At 47.2% G+C, this 22,303-nt stretch overlaps 1 protein-coding gene and 1 non-coding gene across 11 annotated transcripts in view; both read right to left on the bottom strand.

Annotated features, from left to right (window-relative positions):
- The window catches only part of DDX11 (DEAD/H-box helicase 11), a 64,388-nt gene that overhangs the window by 28,641 nt on the left and 13,444 nt on the right, over positions 1-22,303 (bottom strand). For all 10 annotated transcript variants that reach the window (XR_016212979.1, XR_016212980.1, XR_016212981.1 and 7 more), the window contains exons 2-3: positions 5,619-5,752; positions 5,240-5,387 (exon numbers count right to left, since the gene is read on the bottom strand). Coding sequence is in view for 7 of the 10 variants with exons in the window: in XM_051850245.3 (XP_051706205.2) it covers positions 5,240-5,383 (144 nt within the window). In the remaining 3 variants the exon portion in view is untranslated. The remainder of the gene's footprint in view (positions 1-5,239; positions 5,388-5,618; positions 5,753-22,303) is intronic.
- On the bottom strand, positions 17,597-17,728 carry LOC127492227 (small nucleolar RNA U109). Its single transcript, XR_007921386.1, has one exon. It is a non-coding gene; the product is annotated as a small nucleolar RNA U109 (small nucleolar RNA).

The raw sequence follows: 22,303 nt of genomic DNA, 5'->3' as shown, positions 1-22,303 counted from the left end.
CTTGCAATGCTCTTCCCAGGCCATTAGCAAGGAGCTGGGCAAGTAGTGGAACAGCTGGGACATGAACTGGTGCCCGTATAGGATGCTGGTATCGCAGGCAGCATCCTCTGCACCACAATTCTGGCCCCCTATTTTTGCCATTATTAAGACGACTAAAATAACCATCACCCTCAGATGCAGGATTGACTACCTCGTGGACCGAACGACACTTCCGGCAGAGGGGTGGGGCACACATCTTTAGAAAAGCCCCATCTGCCCCTTTCTCCCAGCTTCTGACAGATGCTAAACAGCAGAGAGCCAGACAGCACTCCCCAGCAGTGAGGGAGCAGCCATTCTGTGCTGTGGGACCTGGGGCAGGTCAGACTTCCCCCCAACCAGATCCCAGGGACAGATGCCTGGCTACAGCCACCTCTCCACCTGAAAGTGAGCTGAGGGGGTGCATATTTGGCAAGAGGTAAAAGACTGCTTGGGATGCCTGGATCCCGCGTCAAGAGTGCCTGGGTTCAGAATCTGGCTCCACTTCCAATTCTAGCTTCCTACTGGTGCACACCCTGGGAGGCAGCAGGTGATTGCTCGGGTAGTTGGGTCCCTACCATCCATGCAGGAGAACAAGACTGAGTTCCCGGCTCCTGACTTTGGCTGGGCCCAGCCTTGGCTGTTCTAGGCATTTGAATGAACTAGAAGATGGGAGATCTTTGAATGTCTGTCTCTGTCTCCCGGCCTTTCAAATAAAATGTTTTAAAAAGTCAGGGGCAGGAGGCCAGTGCCATGGCATAGTAGGCTAAGCCTCCACCTGCAGCGTCAGCATCCCATATGAATGCCAGTTCTTGTCCCAGCTGCTCCTCTTCCAATCCAGCTGTCTCTGCTTATGGCCCGGGAAAGCAGTGAAAGATGGCCCAAATGTGTGGGCCCCTGAACCAACGTGGAAACTTGGAAGAAGCTCCTGGCTTCGGATCGGCCCAGCTCTGGCGTTGCGGCCATTTGGGGAATGAACCAGCGGATGGAAGACCTGTCTCCCTGTCTCTCCCTCTATAACTCTGCCCCTTGAATGAATAAATATTTTAAGAGAAGGTGAGAGGTGGGTATTTGGCACAGAGGTCAAGACACCACTTGGGATTCCTGGATCCCATATCAGACTGCCTAGGTTTGAATTCCAGCTCCACCCCCAATTCCAGCTTCCTGCTGGTGTGCACCTTGGGAGGCGGGTCCCTGCCATCCACAGAGGCCCAGAGTTCCAGGTTCCTGGCTTCGGTCTGGTCCAGCCCCATGTGTTATGGGCATTTGGGAAGTGAACAGTAGACAGAATCTCTCTCGGTATGTCACTGTCTCTCTGCCTTTCGAATAAATTTTTTTTCTTTAAAAAGTGAGCAGAGGAAGTTCCTGAGGCTATTGGCCAAAGTTATCTTCCAAACACAACTGTGCATATACACGAACTCGAAAGGGTGATGGAGCCCCCACAGTTATGAGTCCTTGTAGTAAGACCACAGTTTCAGATTAGGGAATGTAAACAGGAGGAATAAACACTCAGCTCAGTCATGGAGTAAACTGAAAACAGCACTCACAGCACACCTAGCTCTGAGCAAGGTCATATTTCCTGGGCTACCCAGGCCAGACAGCAGCTACAAAACAGCTGCCAAGACAGCAAGCAAATGCATTCACTCTACACACTTGCTGGGTATAGCAGGCACTGGACCTGGGACTAGGGCCAAGGAAGTGCAGAGACCAAGAAAGTGACCATAAGGAACTCCCTGGACATCATGGATCCTGGTAAAGCAGAGACCCAGAGTAGAGTTCCCAGGACGGCAATGTCACAGGAAGCACAGTATGCCCAAGCTGAGCCAGTGACTCATCTCAGTGCAATCACTTAGGATTAAAAAGGTACTTCTGGGGCTGGCGCTGTGGCACAGCGGGTTAAAGCCCTAGCCTGAAGCACCGGCATCTCTTATGGGTGCCAGTTCTAGTCCCGGCTGCTCCACTTCCCACCCAGCTCTCTGCTATGGCCTGGGAAAGCAGAAGATGGCCCAACTCCTTGGGCCCTTGCACCTATGTGGGAGACCCGGAAGAAGCTCCTGGCTTTGGATCAGCGCAGCTCCAGCCATTGTGGCTATCTGGGGAGTGAACCAGCACGTGGAAGACCTCGCTCTCTGTAACTCTGTCAAATAATTTTTTTTTTTTTTTTTTTTTTTGACAGTGAGAGAGAGAGAGAGAGAGAAAGGTCTTCCTTTTCCGTTGGTTCACCCCCAAAAGGCCGCTGCAGCCAGTGTGCTGTGGCTAGCACATCGCACTGATCTAAAACCAGGAGCCAGGAGCTTCTCCTGGTCTCCCATGCAGGTGCAGGGACCAAGCACCTGGGCCATCCTCCACTGTACTCCCGGGCCACAGCAGAGAGCTGGACTGGAAGAGGAGCAACAGGGACAGAATCTGGTGCCCCGACCAGGACTAGAACCCAGGGTGCCGGCGCCGCAGGCGGAGGATTAGCCTAGTGAGCCTCGGCACCAGCCAATAAAATAAATCTTAAAAAAAAAAAAAAAAAAAAAAAAAAAAAGAGGCAGTTCTGGGGGCCAGCGCTGTAGTGCAGCGGGTTAAGCACCAGCCTACAGCACCATTATCCCATATGGGCACTGGTTCAAGTCCCAGCTACTCCACTTCCGATCCAGCCCAAGTCCGTGGGCCCCCTGCACCCACATGGGAGACCCGGAAAAAGCTCGTCTTGGCTCCTGGCTTCAGGTGGGCTTAGCTCCAACTGCTGCAGCCATTTGCGGAGTGAACTGGTGGATAGAAGGCGTTTCTCTATCTCTTCTCTATCTTTCTCTGTAACTCTTACAAATAAATAAAATAAGCCTTAAAAAAATAAAAAAGGCAGTTCTGGGGCCAGCATTGTGGCATTAATGGGTCAAGCTGCCGCCTACAGCACCAGCATGCCATATAGGCACTGGTTCAAGTCCAGGCTGCTCTACTTCCAATCCAGTTCCCTGTTGGTGCGCCTGGGAGGGCGGCAGAAGGTGGCCCAAGTCCTTGGGCCCCTGCACCCACGCAGAAGACCAGGATGGAACTCATGGCTCCTGGCATCAGCCTGGCCCAGCACCAGACGCTGCAGTCTTTGGGGAGTAAACCAGTGGAGAGAAAATCTCTTTCTCTGTCTCTCCCTCTCTCTAACTCTTTCAAATAAATAAAACCTAATAACAAAACAGGCTCCAAAAAGGTAAACAGGGAGCAAAACTCGCCTGGGGTGTGAGACAGCATGGCCTCTTCTGCAGACCAGGTGTGACTTAGAAGACATGAGGACAGAAGGGGAAACAGGAGCCACAACGTGCTTTGTGCAGAGTGCACACAAGATGAGGCCCAGAACCGAGGGCATCCACCCTGCAGGCCTGGGCAAAGCCAGGGAACCTGTGGGACAGCAGAGGAAGGGAATGCCCCTTCACAGCCCCTGCAAAACACACTATCATCACACCAAAGTAACAACGGCGGCTGGCACTCCCAAGACAAAGAAAGTGCAAGAAGGGCCCAACCGGCCTGGGTTGCGAGACTAGAAAGACAGGAGACATGGAATGGACTTGGCAGAGACAGGACACGCAAGCCCAGGTGCCTCAGAACCTCCCAGACTGGCCTCCGAAAGACCCACTGTGAGCAGGGTCCTGGGCTGCAAACCCAGGGCCCAAATGAGATGCTTCTCAAAGGCAGAGCCCCAGGCTGCAAGCCCATTCCCCACAGAGCCAGGAGCGAGGGGGCTGACGCACTTTCTTTCCCTCATTCCTCAAGACGTGCATAATAAGGCCCTCTGTGGGCCCCAACCCCACCAAGCCCTATTAGGCAACAGGGACGCAGCAGCAAGGATCTGAGACCTTATCCCCCAGGAGGCTTCAGTCTTGCTGGGAGCCTGCACACCAACATGAATGAGGGGACTCCCATAGCTCATGAGAAAATAAAATTAAAAATAAGTTTATTTGGGTATAAGAGACTTTTGAAATCTATATTTTATAATAACATTCCTTTATAATCTTTTTAAAAAGATTTATTTGAAACGCAGGGTTGCGGGGAGCGGGGCACAGAGAGCTATCTTTCATCTGCTAGTTCGCTCCCCAAATGGCTGCAAGGGCTGGGGTAGGGCTGGGCCCGGCCAAAGCCAAGAACACTATCCAGGTTTCCCATGTGGGTGGCAGGGGCCCAGGCACTTGGACCATCTGCTGCTGCTTTCCCAGGATCATTTCCCATGATCCAGAGAGCTGGATCAGAAAGAGGAGCCAGGACATGAACTGGCACTCATACAGGATACCAACATTCAGGAGGCAGCTTAACCCACTGCCCAGCAATGCTGGCCCTAATACGCATTTTCCTATAAACATTTTCAAGCTCCCTCACAGGCAGATTTCAAACATTTTTACACCTATCTTTCTATCTTTTCTACCCATTTTCCATAAACTTTTCAAAGCACCCACCATGTCAAAAAGCCTACTATAGGAAGTCACACATGGGCCGGCAAGGTGGCATAGCAGGTAAAGCTGCTGCCTGCAGTGCCAGCATCCCATGTGAGTGCTGGTTCAAGTCCCAGCTGCTCCACTTCCAATCCAGCTCTCTGCTATGGCCTGGGAAAGCAGAAAATGGCCCAAGTCCTTGGGGCCCTGAACCCCGTGGGAGACCTGGAAGAAGCTCCTGGCTTCAGATCAGCCAAATTTCGGCCATTGCAGCCATCTGGGGAGTGAACCAGCAGATGGAAGACCTCTCTCTCTGCCTCTCCTGCTCTCTCCCTCTGTAACTCAACTTCTAAGTTTTGGTTTTTTTTTTTTTTTTTTAGACAGGCAGAGTTAGAGAGAGAGACACAGAAAGATCTTCCCTCTGTTGGTTCACCCCCTAAATGGCCACTACGGCTGGAGCTACGCAGATCCAAAGCCAGGAGCCAGGTGCTTCCTCCTGGTCTCCTGTGCAGGTGCAGGGACCAAGCACTTGGGCCATCCTCCACTGCACTCCCGGGCCACAGCAGAGAGCTGGACTGGAAGAGGAGCAACCAGGACAGGATCCGGTGCCCCAACCAGGACTAGAACCCGGGGTGCCGGCACCGCAGGCAGAGGATTAGCCTAGTGAGCCACGGCACTGGCCATAAATAGATCTTTTAAAAAAGAAAAGTAAACCAAGACATCTCAACTTCAAACTATGAAGATCTCTGCACAGGTGAACAGCAAAAGCCAGCAAGTCTGCCTCTAAGCTGCCACAAGCCCGGCCCCTCGCTGTTTGTACTCACAGTGCCCGTGGGACTCTCAAATATCCCAATCTTGCCAGCCTCCAGCACCTTGTAGAGCTCTGCCATGAAGTCCTTCTGGATGGAATAGGGCGTGAAGGGAAACGGGAAATGGACGCCACCAACTTCCTGGGTCTTGTTAGCCATGGTCCTAGGGAGAAATCTAGGTCAGAGCGCTCTCCTGAGCCAGGAAGAAGCGGCTGGAAATCCACTGAGGGAGGAAGAAGCCCCCAGCCTCGTGACAGAGCTTCTCCCCGGGCTGTGCTTTCTCACGGCAAGCAGACGCCGTCTCTCTCCGTCTTCAGCGCAGCCACGTGCAAGCCGCCTATCAGAAGCGGCGACAGTCAGGAACACCCTCACCCACATCGCCCTGCCTGCGTACCTTCCTGTGCCTCTCCCACGGGCCGGAAGTGCGGTCCTCCAGGACAGGCACGTGGCGCGCGAGGACTCTGGCAGCACTGTCCTCCCACGGCCCTGCACTGCAGCATCCGTGCGTCACAGCCGCTTCACCTCCTCCTGTGAAATCACGGCACACAGGCAGATGATCACAAGCCCAGCTCGTGTAGACGGCACAAATCAACACCTACCTCTTTTTACAGATACCTTTAGTCTGCTTATCACTTCACCCTAGCCTGGAGGACAAACCAGAGCCCCCCAGTCGTTGTTCTGGGCGGTGGGCATTTGGCCACATCATTTGCTTCTCGGCTCCAGCTCCTGACTCCACCTTCCTGCTAACGCACAGCAGGTGATGGCTCAAGAACTTCAGTCCCCATCACTCCCACAGGAGACCTGGATTGGACTGAGTTCCTGGCTCCCAGCTTTGGCTTATCCCAGGCCTGGCCATTGCAGACATTTAGTGAGGGAACCAGTGGTTGAGGGCTCTGTCTTCCCGTCTCAAATAAAAAAGGAAAAAAAAAACTTCTAAAAGAAAAATCATCATCCTACTGGCCTAAAGAAACATGAGCTAGGGGCTGGCACTGTGGCATAGCAAGTAAAGCTGCCACCTGCAATGTCTGCAAACCCTGTGGGCACCAGTTCAAGTCCCGGCTGCTCCTCTTCCAATCCAGCTCTCTGCTATGGCCTGGGAAAGCCGCAGAGGATGGCCCAAGTGCTTGGGCTCCTGCAGCAGCATGGAAGACCCGGAAGAAGCTCCAGGTTCCTGGCTTCAGAATGGCTGTTACAGCCATTTGGGGAGTGAACAAGCAGATGGAAGACCTTTCTCTCTCTGTCTCTCTCTAACTCTTTCAAATAAGTCTAAAAAAAAAAAAAAAGGGAAAAAAGGAGCTGTTGGTTGCAGACAGGGAGAGCCCGCTTTGCAGCACTGAGCTCCGCCTGGACAGCTCCCTGCCCCGGCCAGGGCGAGGGCTAAGATGCACCTCTGCTCCAAGTGCACATCTTCCTCACCAATCACCCTGTCTGGAGGACTAACTTCATTCTGGTCCCCACACCTGTCTCTTTAGAAGTCTTTTTTTATTTGAAAGACAAAGTTACAAAGAGGGCCAGAGACTGATCTTCCACCCAGTGTTTCACTCCCCAAATGACCACAACCACCAGTGCTGGGTCTGGCCAAATCCAGGAGCCTGGAACTCCATCAGGGTCTCCCACACAGGTGGCAGGGGCCTAAGCACTTAGGCCATTTTCCACTGCCTTCCCAGGTCATTAGAAGGGAGCTGGATAAGAAATGGAGCACCTAGGACTTGAACCAATGCACACATGGGATGCCACACAGGGGGCAAATGAACCCGCCGCACCACAACGCCAGCCCCAGAAGTCACTTCTTCAAGCTATCTGACAGGTTCATCTCTTGCAAGCCCAGATATTAGTAAGCCTAAGACCTACTCATTACTATTAATAAACCTAAATTCCATCTCACTACTCTGGCTCAACAGACTAGTGACAATGTCACATGCTGCTTTGCCAGGCAGAGTCTGGGGGACACTGAATGACCACACAGGTGGAGGTGACTACTACTGTCCAGGTGTTACTGCACTCCCCCTCTGTGTGGAGACAATAATCAAATCCTTGATTCAGCCACATGATCACATTGATCAGGAAGGTTATTTAGAGTTGTGGGGAGCAATCCGGACTAGACTAAGTTACTCGAATTAGGACTTATTCTATGCATCTGCTCTCCCACAATATGGCGCTGGGAGAGAAGTAAACAGCTTCCGCACAGCTGCCTCCAGTTCAACTAATAAACTGTAGGACTTGCTCCTGATTGGAGGAGAGCAGCGTACTCGGCGTGTGGGCAGCCGAGTTGGGATTGGCGGAGGAGGACTATAAAGGAGGAGAGAGACGGCATGCACCAGGAACATCTATGGGGAACATCTAGCTGAAGGAACACCCGTGCAGCCCCCGAGAAAGCCGGCCGGCGGTGTGCCGCTCCCCTGCGGAAGTGGGGAATGTGGCCAGGGGGAACTGCCCTTCCACGGAGGTGGAAGGGATAGTAGCCAACCCGGGAAGAACCAGCAGCAAACCCGGGGAGGGCCGAGCAGACGAAAGAACAGCGCAGGGTCCTGTGTCGTTCCTCCACGAAGAGGGGGAGCGACAAGAGTAATATGTACTTTAATGAAATCTAGTAACTGCTTAAGAATGTAGGGGCCTACAATGTCTGAGGCGGCGGCGGCTATTTTGTAGGACAATCCCTGCAAGAGACTTTACCTGGCCGTGTGACACATCAATAGAAGATTAGAGGTGGCTGATGTTGGCACATGGAAAAGACCCAGCTTACCCAGAAGCCAAGCTGCCGTGCCGAGGGCAGCAGTGCCGGTCACACTGAACCCATCCAGGGCCAGAACGAACAAGAGGGCAGAGCAATGTTGGCGATAATTAAGATCAGGGGAGCCGGCGCCGTGGCTCAATAGGCTAATCCTCCACCTTGCGGCGCCGGCACACCGGGTTCTAGTCCCGGTTGGGGCGCCGGATTCTGTCCCGGTTGCCCCTCTTCCAGGCCAGCTCTCTGCTATGGCCAGGGAGTGCAGTGGAGGATGGCCCAGGTGCTTGGGCCCTGCACCCCATGGGAGACCAGGAAAAGCACCTGGATCCTGGCTCCTGCCAGGATCAGCGCGGTGCGCCGGCTGCAGCGGCGGCCATTGGAGGGTGAACCAGCGGCAAAAGGAAGACCTTTCTCTCTCTGTCTCTCTCTCTCACTGTCCACTCTGCCTGCAAAAAAAAAAAAAAAAAAGATCAGGGGAGAGGGCCGGCGCCATGGCTCAATAGGCTAATCCTCCACCTTGCGGCGCCGGCACACCGCGTTCTAGTCCCGGTCGGGGCGCCGGATTCTGTCCCGGTTGCCCCTCTTCCAGGCCAGCTCTCTGCTATGGCCAGGGAGTGCAGTGGAGGATGGCCCAGGTGCTTGGGCCCTGCACCCCATGGGAGACCAGGAAAAAGCACCTGGATCCTGGCTCCTGCCATCGGATCAGCGCGGTGCGCCGGCTGCAGCGGCAGCCATTGGAGGGTGAACCAACGGCAAGGGAAGACCTTTCTCTCTCTGTCTCTCTCTCACTGTCCACTCTGCCTATCAAAAATTTAAAAAAAAAAAAAAAAAAAAAAAGATCAGGGGAGAAACAGGTCCCCTGTAAGTGCAGACCTGAGGAGGGCCGGGTACAGTAACACAAAGGCTGGTGCCTTTCACTGACAGCCCGAATGGGAGGTCTTAAGAACTAGTTTTTTCTTTGGTGGGCCCAGCCCCTGCTGCTAGTTTTGGGTTCAGGATATCACAGCAGAGAGGCGGGATCAGGTATCAGCAAACCTTGCTGTCACAGCTCACAGCCCATATGCACAAGACATCCTGTGAAAGCTGCAGGGGCCCAGCCACCACTCCCCCATCCACACCCTACCACTGTAGGGACCCATGGCGACGATCTCATCTTGGCTACTTCTGCTGACAGGGGTTGTTGTCCTGGGGGCCCCTCAGGGTGGGGAGTAGGGAATGGCAGTCAAAACAGGGTTTCAGGGGCCAGTGCTATGGCGTAACGGGAAAGCCGCCGCCTGCAGTGCCGGCATCCCATATGCGCACCAGTTCAAGTCCTGGCTGCTCCACTTCCAATCCAGCTCTCTGCTGTGGCCTGGGAAAGCAATAAAAGATGCCAAGTCCTTGGGCCCCTGTACCCGCGTGGGAGACCTAGAAGCTCCTCCCGGCTTCGGATCTGCACAGCTCTGGCAGTTGCAGCCGATTGGGGAGTGAACCAGAGGATGGAAGACCTCTTCTCTACCTCTCCCTCTGTGTAACCCTGACTTTCAAATTAATATTTAAAAAAAAGGGGGTTTCAACAGGAGGTGGTTTTTTGAGGGGGCCACAGTGTCAGCCTGCAGAAACTGCTTCCATCCACAGTTTCATGTGAATGGCCATCTGGAATTTTATTAAGTCTGGAGAAAACGAATCTAACAAGCAGATTAAATACACAGGGTCTGCAGGGCCTGCGCAGCTCCTGGCTTCGAATTGGCACAGCTCTGGCCGTTGTGGCCATCTGGAGAGGGAACCAGCGGATGGAAGATCAATCGATCGATCGATTGATCTCTCTCTCTCTCTTTGGTTTCTCTGTATCAACAAGTTTAAAACACCTGATACAGAGATTTTAGGTCACGTAAACCAAAAATTATTTTGGGTTAATATAGCAGTTTAAATTTATGAGCGATCTTTTATCTATAAGTCAATTAAAACAGAGCTCTTAATGAATTTTTTCATGTAGGCATACAGTATGAACACACATACAACATACATTATAGCACAATAGACCAGTTTTAGTAATAGACTTTTAAACTCTAACTTTTTTTTAATTACCGATCGATTAGAGTTACTTAGTAACCTGAATCAACCATGTTTTAGTTGGGACCTATTAGACCTCTGTGGAGCAGTTTGGAAGTACTGAATACAATGAAGGTCAGGAAAAATAAGTTCTTTGGAACCTAAAATAAGACATATTTATACATAGAACCAAGAACGTTTTAATTTTTGTGACCAATGGGATTTTTAGTGTTTAGAGGAAAATACAACAGAATGACAAGACTTTAAATAACCTTAGTTAAAATTATAGAACTCATTAACCAACAAGAAGAGGCACTTGTTTATTCCACAGTATTTTAGAAAGTACCTGTAAGATTTTATAAACCATTTATCCTTTTTATTCCTCTGGGACTTTAAGATAAAGAATATTTTAAAATATTTACTAACATAAGTATCACAAAACCTCACTGTTTTAACAGAGAATCAGATTTTAATTGTTTTTTAATCCAGAAAATTTTTTATAATCTTTTGTGACTTTTTCGCACCTTTTGCAACTTAAACCTTTTTAATCTCTTTCCTTCTTAACCTTCCTTACCAAGAACAGTTTTATACTCGTGTGGCGAATCCCACAGGAGTCCCAAAGAGTTACAGAGCCCCGTTAGTCCAAAAAGAAGGAAAAAAGCAAAACCAAAATGGAGTTACTTAAGCTAATGCTGTGAAGCAAAACAAAAAATGGAGTTACTAAGGTAAGGTACTAAGCACCAGGAACTGCCCAGGCCATCTGTCAGAAACAGACACAGGGGCCAGCACTGCGCAGTGGGTTAATGCCCTGACCTGAAGTGCCGGCATCCCATATGGGTGCTGGTTCGAGGCCCGGGTGCTCCACTTCCGATCCAGCTCTCTGCTATGGCCTCGGAAAGCAGTGGAAGATGACCCAAGTCCTTGGGCCCTGCACCCACGTGGGAGACCCAGAAGAGGCTCCTGGCTTCGGATGGGTGCAGCTCCATCCGTTGCAGCCATCTGGGGAGTGAAACATAGGATGGAAGACCTCTCTCTGCTTCTTCTCTGTGTAACTCTTTCAAATAAATAAATCTTTAAAAAAAAAAGACACAGGTGCTGAAGCATGGTAAGGACAGGGAGACATTGCATCATTAAGCAGCAACCAACCAGCTGGCTACTACATTACTTCACCCACACTACTGCACCACAATCTGTCACACCCAGAAGACCCCTGACACACCACTGGTCACACCCAAAATCCAACACCTGGCTGGTGACACACAAAAAGGATGGGCCTGTGATTGGTGACACCCTAGGGCACAATCACCGCCCACCTACCCCAGAGCAGGGGTAAAAAGCCAGCCTCACAACTGCTCTCCATCCTCTCGGGAAACCATGGCTCATTGCCAGTGATGACCAAGTGGATCCGCCGCATCTTGCCAAACACTCTCACTACTCCGCTGGATCCAACCCCGCATGGAAGTCCTAGCTGTTGCCAGAGCTGACACGGACCCCTGCCCCAGGCGACAGCATAGGCAACTTCTCCAACCCTTCACCATTGCCATATGTCTTGGAACTCCAAGCCTACTGCCCAGAGTCCCAGCCATTCTATGACTACTGCCCGTAAGTGACTGTTCTGAGATCCGTCCGAGTGGTAACGGAGACTTTGGCCTTTGACTGTGATACAAACCTTGAGAACGCAGCATTCATATTACACCCTTAGCCATGAGTGTTCAGATTATGCCTTTATGCTTTATGCTTTTTACTACTGCTGGGTATGTTTAGAGATCGTCTTACTCCTAGATGTGTAGTATGACCTGTGGACTAATGATGTATTGAGTGGTATTCACCTTTAGATGTGTGCACTGAATACATATAGAGACAGAGAGACAGAGAGAGGTATTGAACAAATTATATTGAAGACTATCACGATTCTGTGCGATTCTTCCCTGTGCTCCAACATGTCGCATTAGCCTTGTCGACCAGCGTGACAAGCGGCACTCGCGACAGCTGACGTAGTCAGCAGTCACAAAAACGCAGTTAAATGCTGGAAGACGAAAATAGCAAACAGCATGCATTACAGCAATTAATACTATGTATAAATTACAGGAGTGTGTCAGATAGTTAATTTGGTTGGCAATTTTAATATAGTATCATTTATAGTAGTAAATATAATAGGACATTACACATTCTGCCCAGAACTTTACAAGATAGAAAATGAAACTAAATTACAAATCATAGCAATAAATTACACGATTTGTATAATAGAGCATTTACATCGTGGATGAACTGGATAGAAAAAATACAGACATTTAGAAAAACAAATAGCCAAACAATTACAATTCCCAAACAGCCAATACAGTTAAGTGGTACCTCAGAAATAAATAAATATATAAAATTAGTGTATCAGTTAATAACATGATGGCAAGTAAAAAAAAAATACACTTAGGAAGAAAGGAAAAACGGAACAAAATACCAAAAGATAGTAAATGGAGAGAAATTGAAGGAATAATAAAGAAATTAGCGTATGCAATGAAAGGAACTAGCATAGAAATCCCTTGACCAGCCCAAATTAAGTAGAACCAATAATAGAGCACAGAAGAGATGATAGATATGGACAGGAAAAAGGCATAGAGCTGGCAACTGAAATCCTAAGTAGGAGAAATGGAGACCAAGATGAGCAGTAAGTTTTACTGGTAACACCCATAAGGTCACAGAAAACTTCGAAAAAGGAACATAGAGAGGACAAGTACAATAGTTCAGTAGATTAAAATTACGGCAAATTCGTAATGAATTTGCACAAAAAGAGGCCTCAAACGTAAAATTCTTACTGAACCTATGGGACAAAGGAGCCCAAGGGATCAGAGTAAGCGGAGAAGAAATGAATGCCAGGGTGTCAACAGTAGAGAATGAAAATATATGGGGCCAGCGCCACGGCTCACTAGGCTAATCCCCTGCCTGCGGCGCTGGCACCCCAGGGTCTAGTCCCAGTTGGAGTGCTGGTTCTGTCCCAGTTGTTCCTCTTCCAGTCCAGCTCTCTGCTGTGGCCCAGGGAGGCAGTGGAGGATGGCCCAAGTGCTTGGGCCCTGCACCCCATGGGAGACCAGGAGGAAGCACCTGGCTCCTGGCTTCGGATCGGTGCAGCACACCAGCCATAGCAGCCATTTGGGGGGTGAACCAATGGAAGGTAGACCTTTCTCTCTCACTGTCTAACTCTGCCTGACAAAGAAAAAAAAAAAATATATATATATATGGCCAGTGCTGTGGCGCAGTGGATTAAAGCCCTGGCCTGAAGCGCCAGCATCCCATATGGGCGCCAGTTCAAGACCTGGCTGCTCCATTTCTGATCCAGCTCTCTGTTGTGGCCTGGGAAAGCAGTGGAAGATGGCCCAAGTCCTTGGGCCCCTGCGCCCACATGGGAGACCCAGAAGAAGCTCCTGGCTCCTGGCTTTGGAACGGTGAGCTCCGACCATTGCAGCCATCTGGGGAGTGAACCATAGGATGGAAGACCTCTGTGTGGGGAGTAACTCGGACTAGACTAAGTTACTGGAATTAAGACTTATTCTATGCATCTGCTCTCCCACAATATGGCGCTGGGAGAGAAGAAAACAGCTTCTACACAGCTGCCTCCAGTTCAGCCAATAAACTGTAGGACTTGCTCCTGATTGGAGGAGAGCAGCGTACTCGGCGTGTGGGCAGCCGAGTTGGGATTGGCAGAGGAGGACTATAAAGGAGGAGAGAGACGGCATGCACCAGGAACATCTAAGGGGAACATCTGAGGGAACACCTGTGCAGCCCCCGAGAGAGCCGGCCGGCGGTGTGCCGCTCCCCTGCAGAAGTGGGGAATGTGGCCAGGGGGAACTGCCCTTCCACGGAGGTGGAAGGGTCAGTAGCCAACCCGGGAAGAACCAGCAGCAAACCCGGGGAGGGCCGAGCAGACGAAAGAACAGCGCAGGGTCCTGTGTCGTTCCTCCACGAAGAGGGGGAGCGACACCTCTGTCTCTACCTCTCTCTTTCAAATAAATAAATAAATCTTAAAAAAAAAAAAAAGAATATATATGATTGCTTAGTGCTAGAAACTACAGAAATCAGAGATAGGAAACACTCTATATTAAATGAGTAGCTGGGGCTTGGCAAAGAGCATTTCCTTCAATGGACCTAGAAAGTTTTGAATCACAAATGGCATGGACAACACATCAGCAAGCTATAAAAATATGCAGAAAATTAAGCATTTACTATATATCAAATAGACACGTGTAACACGCCACTACAGGCAAATATGATTCCACCAATTAAGAGACTGCTAATAAAAGGAGGACCACAAACACTCAGACTAACATCAGCACTACAGAACGTGGACATGGTACAAGATACAGTAAATTATTTTAAAGAGACAAAAGAGCTAAATAGACAACAATCATTCACATTTAATACTATAACATGGCCTAACAAACAGGAAAACAGAAATTCCTCCACTCACGGGCCCTAAGAGGAGGGTCATACCCCTAAGCCCCAGGAAATTTCAGAACAAACAATACCCAGACACACACAGATTAGAAACCACAATAGAAAGCAGAGAGTATCAACACCTAGGGGAAGAACACAAACACCATACAGAACCAAACCAAGAAACCGGCAAAGGAGAACAGTACCACAACACAGAACACACCACAGAGCAAACAATCAGCACTGGAGAAGGCAACCAATAAACAGAAACAGCACTTACAGGTCATGTACACACAATATCAGGTAAGACAATGACTAATAAACCAGAAGATAGTAACAGGCTATACATAAATGCAGCATTATCAGAAAAAGAGAAGGAAATACCAAAAGGATATAAATTTCTTACAGATACAGGAAGTAACAATAGGAGTAAATTATAAATTAATAAACCCAATCATAATATAGTAGGATTAGCAAGTATAAGCACGCCAGCAAAATGGAAAACAATGTTCTTACACTTATGGAATACACAAAGACCTATAAAATATTAATAGCAGAAATACCATATAATATATTAGAAATGAATGAAATCCCGAATACTCTACCCTTATGGATAAAAAAAAATAAAACCAATGAAAGGTCAAGTATATTAAGTATAGAAATGGAACCAATAAAATTACCAAAAATAAAAAACATAAAACAATACCCTATAAAAGGGGGACATAAGAAAATTAGGGAGAAAGTAAAAGAACTATTTCAGGAAGACATAGAATACACAACTTCCTTCAGTTATAATAGCCTCATATGGCCATTATTAAAACCAAATGGTGGCCAGCGCCGCGGCTCACTAGGCTAATCCTCCGCCTTGTGGCGCCGGCACACCGGGTTCTAGTCCCGGTTGGGGCACCAGATTCTGTCCCGGTTGCCCCTCTTCCAGGCCAGCTCTCTGCTGTGGCCAGGGAGTGCAGTAGAGGATGGCCCAGGTGCTTGGGCCCTGCACCCCATGGGAGACCAGGAAAAGCACCTGGCTCCTGGCTCCTGCCATCGGATCAGCGCGGTGCGCCAGCCGCAGCGCGCCAGCCGCTGCGGCCATTGGAGGGTGAACCAATGGCAAAGGAAGACCTTTCTCTCTCTCTCTCTCACTGTCCACTCTGCCTGTCAAAAAAAAAAAAAAAACAAATGGTAAGTGGAGATTTACAGCAGATTATAAAAACATCAATAAGTCAACACATCAGATGCCTGGAGAATTACCAGACATCGCAAGTATTTTACAGCAAATACATACAAAAGAATATGAAAGCTCTGCAATAGGTTTATCAGATATGTTTTTTGCCATTCCAATAGCAGAAGAATCTAGAGATAAGTACATTTGAAACGGCCGCGCCTAGCGAAAATAACACCAAGAGACAGACTCCTATGCAAGCTGCAAGTAGAGTATTTTATTCCACCAGCATGCTGGGGTCGCAGCGTCACAGTTTGTGAGCGAGCGACCCCGAGTACACTGCGCTCCCGTCTTTTATAGTAGACTAGAGCTTTGAAGATAAACTAGTTAATCTATAAAGAACATTTTACAAGAGTACAGAAATGTGGGGCAAGCACAAGGTGTACATTTGCAGGGTACAGATAGCATTTGATTAACAATGTGTCTTACATCAGTGCAGGGACTGGTTACACTCCTCACATATTTTCCAAGACTTAAACAAACCCTAAGTTATACATTAAAGTAATCGCTATGCAAAGAACAAAGAGAATAGCACTCCTGTGTTCCATCACCCGAGAACCTGTCGAGGCAAACAAAGTTTATGGGCTTAGTTTCTTGCATGCACTACTCGAGTTTTATTTCACAGACCCTCATTCTGATCTTATCTTCTCCCTGCCTGTCTCTGCCAGGCTCCTCTAAGCTTACTATGGGGAAAGGTTAGTCTTGTAGAATGCAGAGAAAAATTCCTAAACTCTTAGTTCAAGGGCCAGGCCTGAATGTGACATGGAAGCAGGGAGCTAGCTTGTGTTATTTCTATATCCTAACTACCCTACATTCCCCTCCTTTTTGTCTTAGGACAGTCTCTAATCCTAGAGGCTAGACTCATCACTCGACTCACTGCTATATCCCAGATTTTCATCTTTTTCCACAGACCCATTTTCCATTGAGGTGTATTGTTGCCGAATAACCATCAGCTTAACACTTCCTACTTGAGTCTTTACAAATTCAATTAGTTTAAAACGCAAGGCCCTATTGTGAGTACCAAGAGTAATATGATCAATGGCCCTGCTACAGCTGATAATAGGGTGGTCAGCCAAGGGGAGCGCGCAAACCAAGACTCAAACCATCCCTGATGTTGAATCTTGTCCCACTTTCTTTCTTCTAGTCTCTTTTTTAGTTGTGCCATGTTATCTCTAGCTACCCCAGTTTTGTCGACACATTTACATGGGAACCACAACAATATAGATTTAAACACTTTCCGCAAAGATATAATAGCCCCAATAATGGCACATATTTTTTCTTATTTATTTGACAGAGTTAGACAGTGAGGGAGAGAGAGAGAAAGGTCTTCCCTCCATTGGTTCACCCCCCAAATGGCTGCTACAGCTGGAGCTACACCGATCCGAAGCCAGGAGCCAGGTGCTTCTTCCTGGTCTCCCACATGGGTGCAGGCACCCAAGCATTTGGGCCATCCTCCACTGCCTTCCCGGGACACAGCAGAGAGCTGGACTGGAAGAGGAGCAACCGAGACTAGAACCCAGCACCCATATGGGATGCCGGGGCCACAGGCAGAAGATTAACCAAGTGAGACACAGCACCAGCCCCAAGGCACATATTGTATTAAAACAAACTGAGATATGCCTAAAATATAAGCAGACATGTACATAGATGATATCTTAATAGCTTCCACAAATAAAGGGACTATAAAGATATGGAAACGGTAGTTAAACACCTTATAAAGAAAGGATGGACCATAAAGAAACAAAGTACAAGGGCCAGGTAAAACCATAAAATTCCTTGGACTACTAATATCTACAGAAAGTCAATGCATACCAGGGCAGGTAATAGACAATAGGGGACCCCCAAAAAATAAAGTCCAACAATTAATAGGATTATTTGTCTATTGGAGGAACCACATACCATCCCTTAATCTAACACTACATCCAATATATAAAATTACATGAAAAGCACAGGATTTTTTTTTCTCTTGTGTAGGAGAAATATACTACCACTCAACCTCTACTGTAAGGTTGGCAGCCCTGAGAACTCCTTTATTAATGTAGCATGTTATGGATGCAGTCCTGCTCCAAAAGGAATGAGAAGGCATTTCCACATGCATGAAAAGCACAGGATTTTATGTGGACAGAAGAACTAGAAAAAGCATTACAGTTATGCAAACTATATATAAAGAATATAGCAATCTGTATAACTTAGAAGGAGATACCACAATAGATACAAAAATAAAAATGGCTACAGAACTTGGGGAATTTATAATGCTTCAAAACCACAACCTGTAGGACTTTACTGTGAAAGATTTCCATTCACAGAAAACAGATACTCATTATTTGAAAAAATTGCATAGACAGCTTATGAACCACTAAAAATGACATCTACCATGACAATAGGAAAAATGATCCTACAAACACCAATCATGTTAAAAGATAGGATAAAATGACACCAAAGGAAACACAAGGTTTAGGATGGGAAAATAAAGCTTTAATATGGCAATGGTACCTAAAACAATTTGAGAAAAACCAAACAAAAATAGGAACCGATAAGATCACCGAAGAAGCCCAAATATCTATAGCCCCAGTATCAGATATCCCTATAATAAAAAGGAACTTAGCAACGTGGGGGCCAGAATATACTACTGATTTTGAAAATGTATGGTTTACAGATTGATCTACTACAGTAATAAAGAAATAAAGTGGAGGGGCTGGCACTGTGCTGTAGTGGGTAAAGCCACTGCCTGCAGAGCTGGCATCCCATATGGGCACCAGTTCGAGTCCCAGCTGCTCCACTTCCAATCTGGCTCTCTGATGTGGCCTGGGAAAGCAGATGGCTCAAGTCCTTGGGCCCCTGCACCCACGTGGGAGACCTGAAAGAAGCTCCTGGCTCCTGGCTCCAGATTGGTTCAGCTGCAACTGAGGAGTGAACCAGTGGATGGAAGACCTCCCTCCCCCCCTCCCCCTCTCCCCCCGCCTCGCCCTCCCCCTCTCTGCGTAACTCTGACCTTCAAATAAATCTTAAAAAAAGTGGAAAGCAGCTTATAACCCTAAAAACAATATACTATTAACAAAACAAGAAAATAAATCAACACAACATGCATAATTAATAGCCACAGAATTAGCCATACATTATACTAAAGAACACAGTTTAAAAACAATATATATTTAGGCCGGCGCCGTGGCTCAATAGGTTAATCCTCCACCTTGCGGCGCCGGCACACCGGGTTCTAGTCCCGGTCGGGGCGCCGGATTCTGTCCCGGTTGCCCCTCTTCCAGGCCAGCTCTCTGCTATGGCCAGGGAGTGCAGTGGAGGATGGCCCAGGTGCTTGGGCCCTGCACCCCATGGGAGACCAGGAAAAGCACCTGGATCCTGGCTCCTGCCATCGGATCAGCGCGGTGCGCCGGCTGCAGCGGCGGCCATTGGAGGGTGAACCAACGGCAAGGGAAGACCTTTCTCTCTCTGTCTCTCTCTCACTGTCCACTCTGCCTGTCAAAAAAAAAAAAAAAAAAAAAAAAAAAACAACAACAACAATATACATTTATACTGACTCATGGTGTGTGGCGAATGCCCTAGCTATACGGTCAGGTAAATTTAAAATGACAGACTATAAGAAACGGAAAGGATTTGTGGTCCAGAGATACATGGAAGAACATAGGTAAAATGGCAAAAAGAAATAAAAGTAATCCATGTAGATGCACATACAAATAAAAAGGATGAGGTGAGCAGATACAATGATATTGTAGATAAAGAGTCAAAAATACTGCTTATGAAACTACAAGGAAAATGGCAAACAAAACAGGAGACACGAAACAAACAGGCAATGAAAGAGAACAAAATCAGAAGGAAAACATGAAATACACCCACAACAATTCTTACAAATACATGCCCAATGAGGACATGCAGGAACTCACACGTTGTATGAGTGGTTCCAAACAAGGAAACTAAAGGTCAATGGAACAACAAAAAAGGCAATAAGGGAATGCACAACTTGCCCAAAAATGAAATTAAAATTTAATCTCTATAAAATGCCCAAGATACAAATGGAATATAAGAATTTTAATTATATAAACAGATTTTATAGGACCACTAACATTCAGGAATATGTACATATGCACAATGGTAGACACATGCAGAGGACTAGGAATGGTAACAGCTACAATAAAACCTAACCAAGCACCAACAATCCATACAATATTACAATGGAGCACAGCTTACAGTATTCCAGTAATACAATCAGATCTAGGGTCACATTTTATAGGGAACTTAGCGAAACAAATGGTAGATCGATTAGGATCGCAATGTAACTATCATTGATCATATAACCCCACTGAAGCAGGCAATATAGAAAGATGGAATGAGATTTTTAAAAATGAACTAGAATTACATAAGAGAAAATTTAAGGACAGCCTTACCTAAAGCAGTAATGGAAATAAACAACAGAACTAGAAGGAATACAGACCTGCAGAAGAAGTGTTAATACGACAAACACCAAGTATACTACAAACCTTATTAGATGTTAAGAAAACACAGGACAAAGTATACAATAATATACCATATAGAATTATGATAAAAAGCAAGAATAATGTAACTATCAGCCCAGCTTAAATAGTGGCAGCAGGGCAAGGAAACATAGTATTGACTACCAATGAGAGGCATGTTAAAACTTATAAAAATCAAAGATATACATCAGTACAGCAGTATATAGTATCTGTTCTCTTACAGGTACATATAAAACTATCATAGGGAATTTGCACACCACATCAAATACAGAACTATTACATGAACTACAAGTAAACTACAACTACTTCACCACAAAAGACACTTACTCCTTAGAAAACAGCTTTAAAACATACAGGAGAAGCATACTAATGAAGATACCTACCACCCAAACATTAATGAAGCTACCTACAATGGCAACAATATTATCCATAACCAATAGTCCTGTGACTGCTGTGAGCACTAGTAGCCCTAGTAGTACCCCAAATAGTGGCACTTCTCCTCCCACATCTGCTCCAGAACTTGATATAACCATACCATTCCCAACCAAAAATTATATAGATGTAAGTAAAATCGTTGATAGGTGGAGATATAATTATTACAGCAACATGTTGTTCCACATGGCCCAAATTTTCTTTGCAAGGTACACACATTGTAGACAGGCACCTACATCAGTATATAAAGAAATATGTGAGGAATACTACAAAGCTATAAAACAAATACCACCATTAGCACATAAATCATTGGAGGACATAAGTAACACAAATATAATACATAATAACCCTTTAAGATGCATTTATACAGAACTCTATAGGAACACTACCGGAGACATGCAATATATCTATCTACCAGAGATATGCAATATATCTATTCCATGCCAGAACAATGCACAGAATTACAATTACGAACCATGCAAATTGTAGGTAATGTAACATATCACATATATGAAAAAACAGAGGCAGATGATATTGCAAACTGTCCACGGAACTCGGATTCCTACCCATATTCTTTGCACCAACATTACAGCAAAGATCATGCTAAGATAAATGGGGAATAGAACCACATGAATCTTGTGAATCCACCCCAACAACTCCAACTACACAAACATCACAGACTACAATGACATCAGTTACACAAACAACAACATGGCCACCTCCACCCAACAGCTGACTCGGTCTCAGTAAAACTTTTTCAACCAAGGGTAACAATCCACACGTATAATAAACACAGATGTCCTATTTCAATACCTAGTAGATGTATGGGACAAACTTCCCAACACTCCCAGGGACAATACCACAATTTGGTGCATATCAGGCTTCCCCAATCTTCCATATTATGGAAAGTTTGAAGTAATTGATGGCACCTCAGATTATAAAGCAGAAAAATACATCATTCCTACCAGTATCAACCTAGGCAAAAAGCATGGCTGTGGGAATTAGTACATAAGTTTCTGCTAATAACAGACCCAATACAACAACCATACCAGATAAATAGTGCATTTAAACCCAATCCTTGCCAGCGCCGTGGCTCAACAGGCTAATTCTCCGCCTTGCAGCGCCAGCACACCAGGTTCTAGTACCGGTCGGGGCGCCGGATTCTGTCCAGGTTGCCCCTCTTCCAGGCCAGCTCTCTGCTGTGGCCCGGGAGTGCAGTGGAGGATGGCCCAAGTGTTTGGGCCCTGCACCCCATGGGAGACCAGGATAAGCACCTGGCTCCTGGCTTTGGATCAGCGCGGTGTGTTGGCCGCGGCAGCCATTGGAGGGTGAACCAATGGCAAAGGAAGACCTTTTCTCACTGTCTCTCTCTCTCACTGTCCACTCTGCCTGTCCAAAAAAAATAAATAAAATAAACCCAATCCTAAAACAATATATAGATGCCAACACTATGAATTACACTAGTAGTCCAAAATATTAATGGGAGTATAACAAGAGAAACAAAAGCTAAAAAAGGAATTAGCCGCTTTGAATATTATACAAAAAATAATGATGGCCGGCGCCGTGGCTCACTAGGTTAATCCTCCGCCTAGCGGCGCCGGCACACCGGGTTCTAGTCCCGGTTGGGGCGCCGGATTCTGTCCCGGTTGCCCCTCTTCCAGGCCAGCTCTCTGCTGTGGCCAGGGAGTGCAGCGGAGGATGGCCCAGGTGCTTGGGCCCTGCACCCCATGGGAGACCAGGAAAAGCACCTGGCT

This window comes from Oryctolagus cuniculus, chromosome 9 (genome assembly GCF_051225735.1).
Source record: "Oryctolagus cuniculus isolate XC-2025 breed Fujian yellow rabbit chromosome 9, ASM5122573v1, whole genome shotgun sequence".
NCBI lineage: Eukaryota > Metazoa > Chordata > Mammalia > Lagomorpha > Leporidae > Oryctolagus > Oryctolagus cuniculus.
The sequence above is the reverse complement of the archived record's forward strand: the minus strand, read 5'-3'. Positions and strand labels throughout refer to the sequence as shown.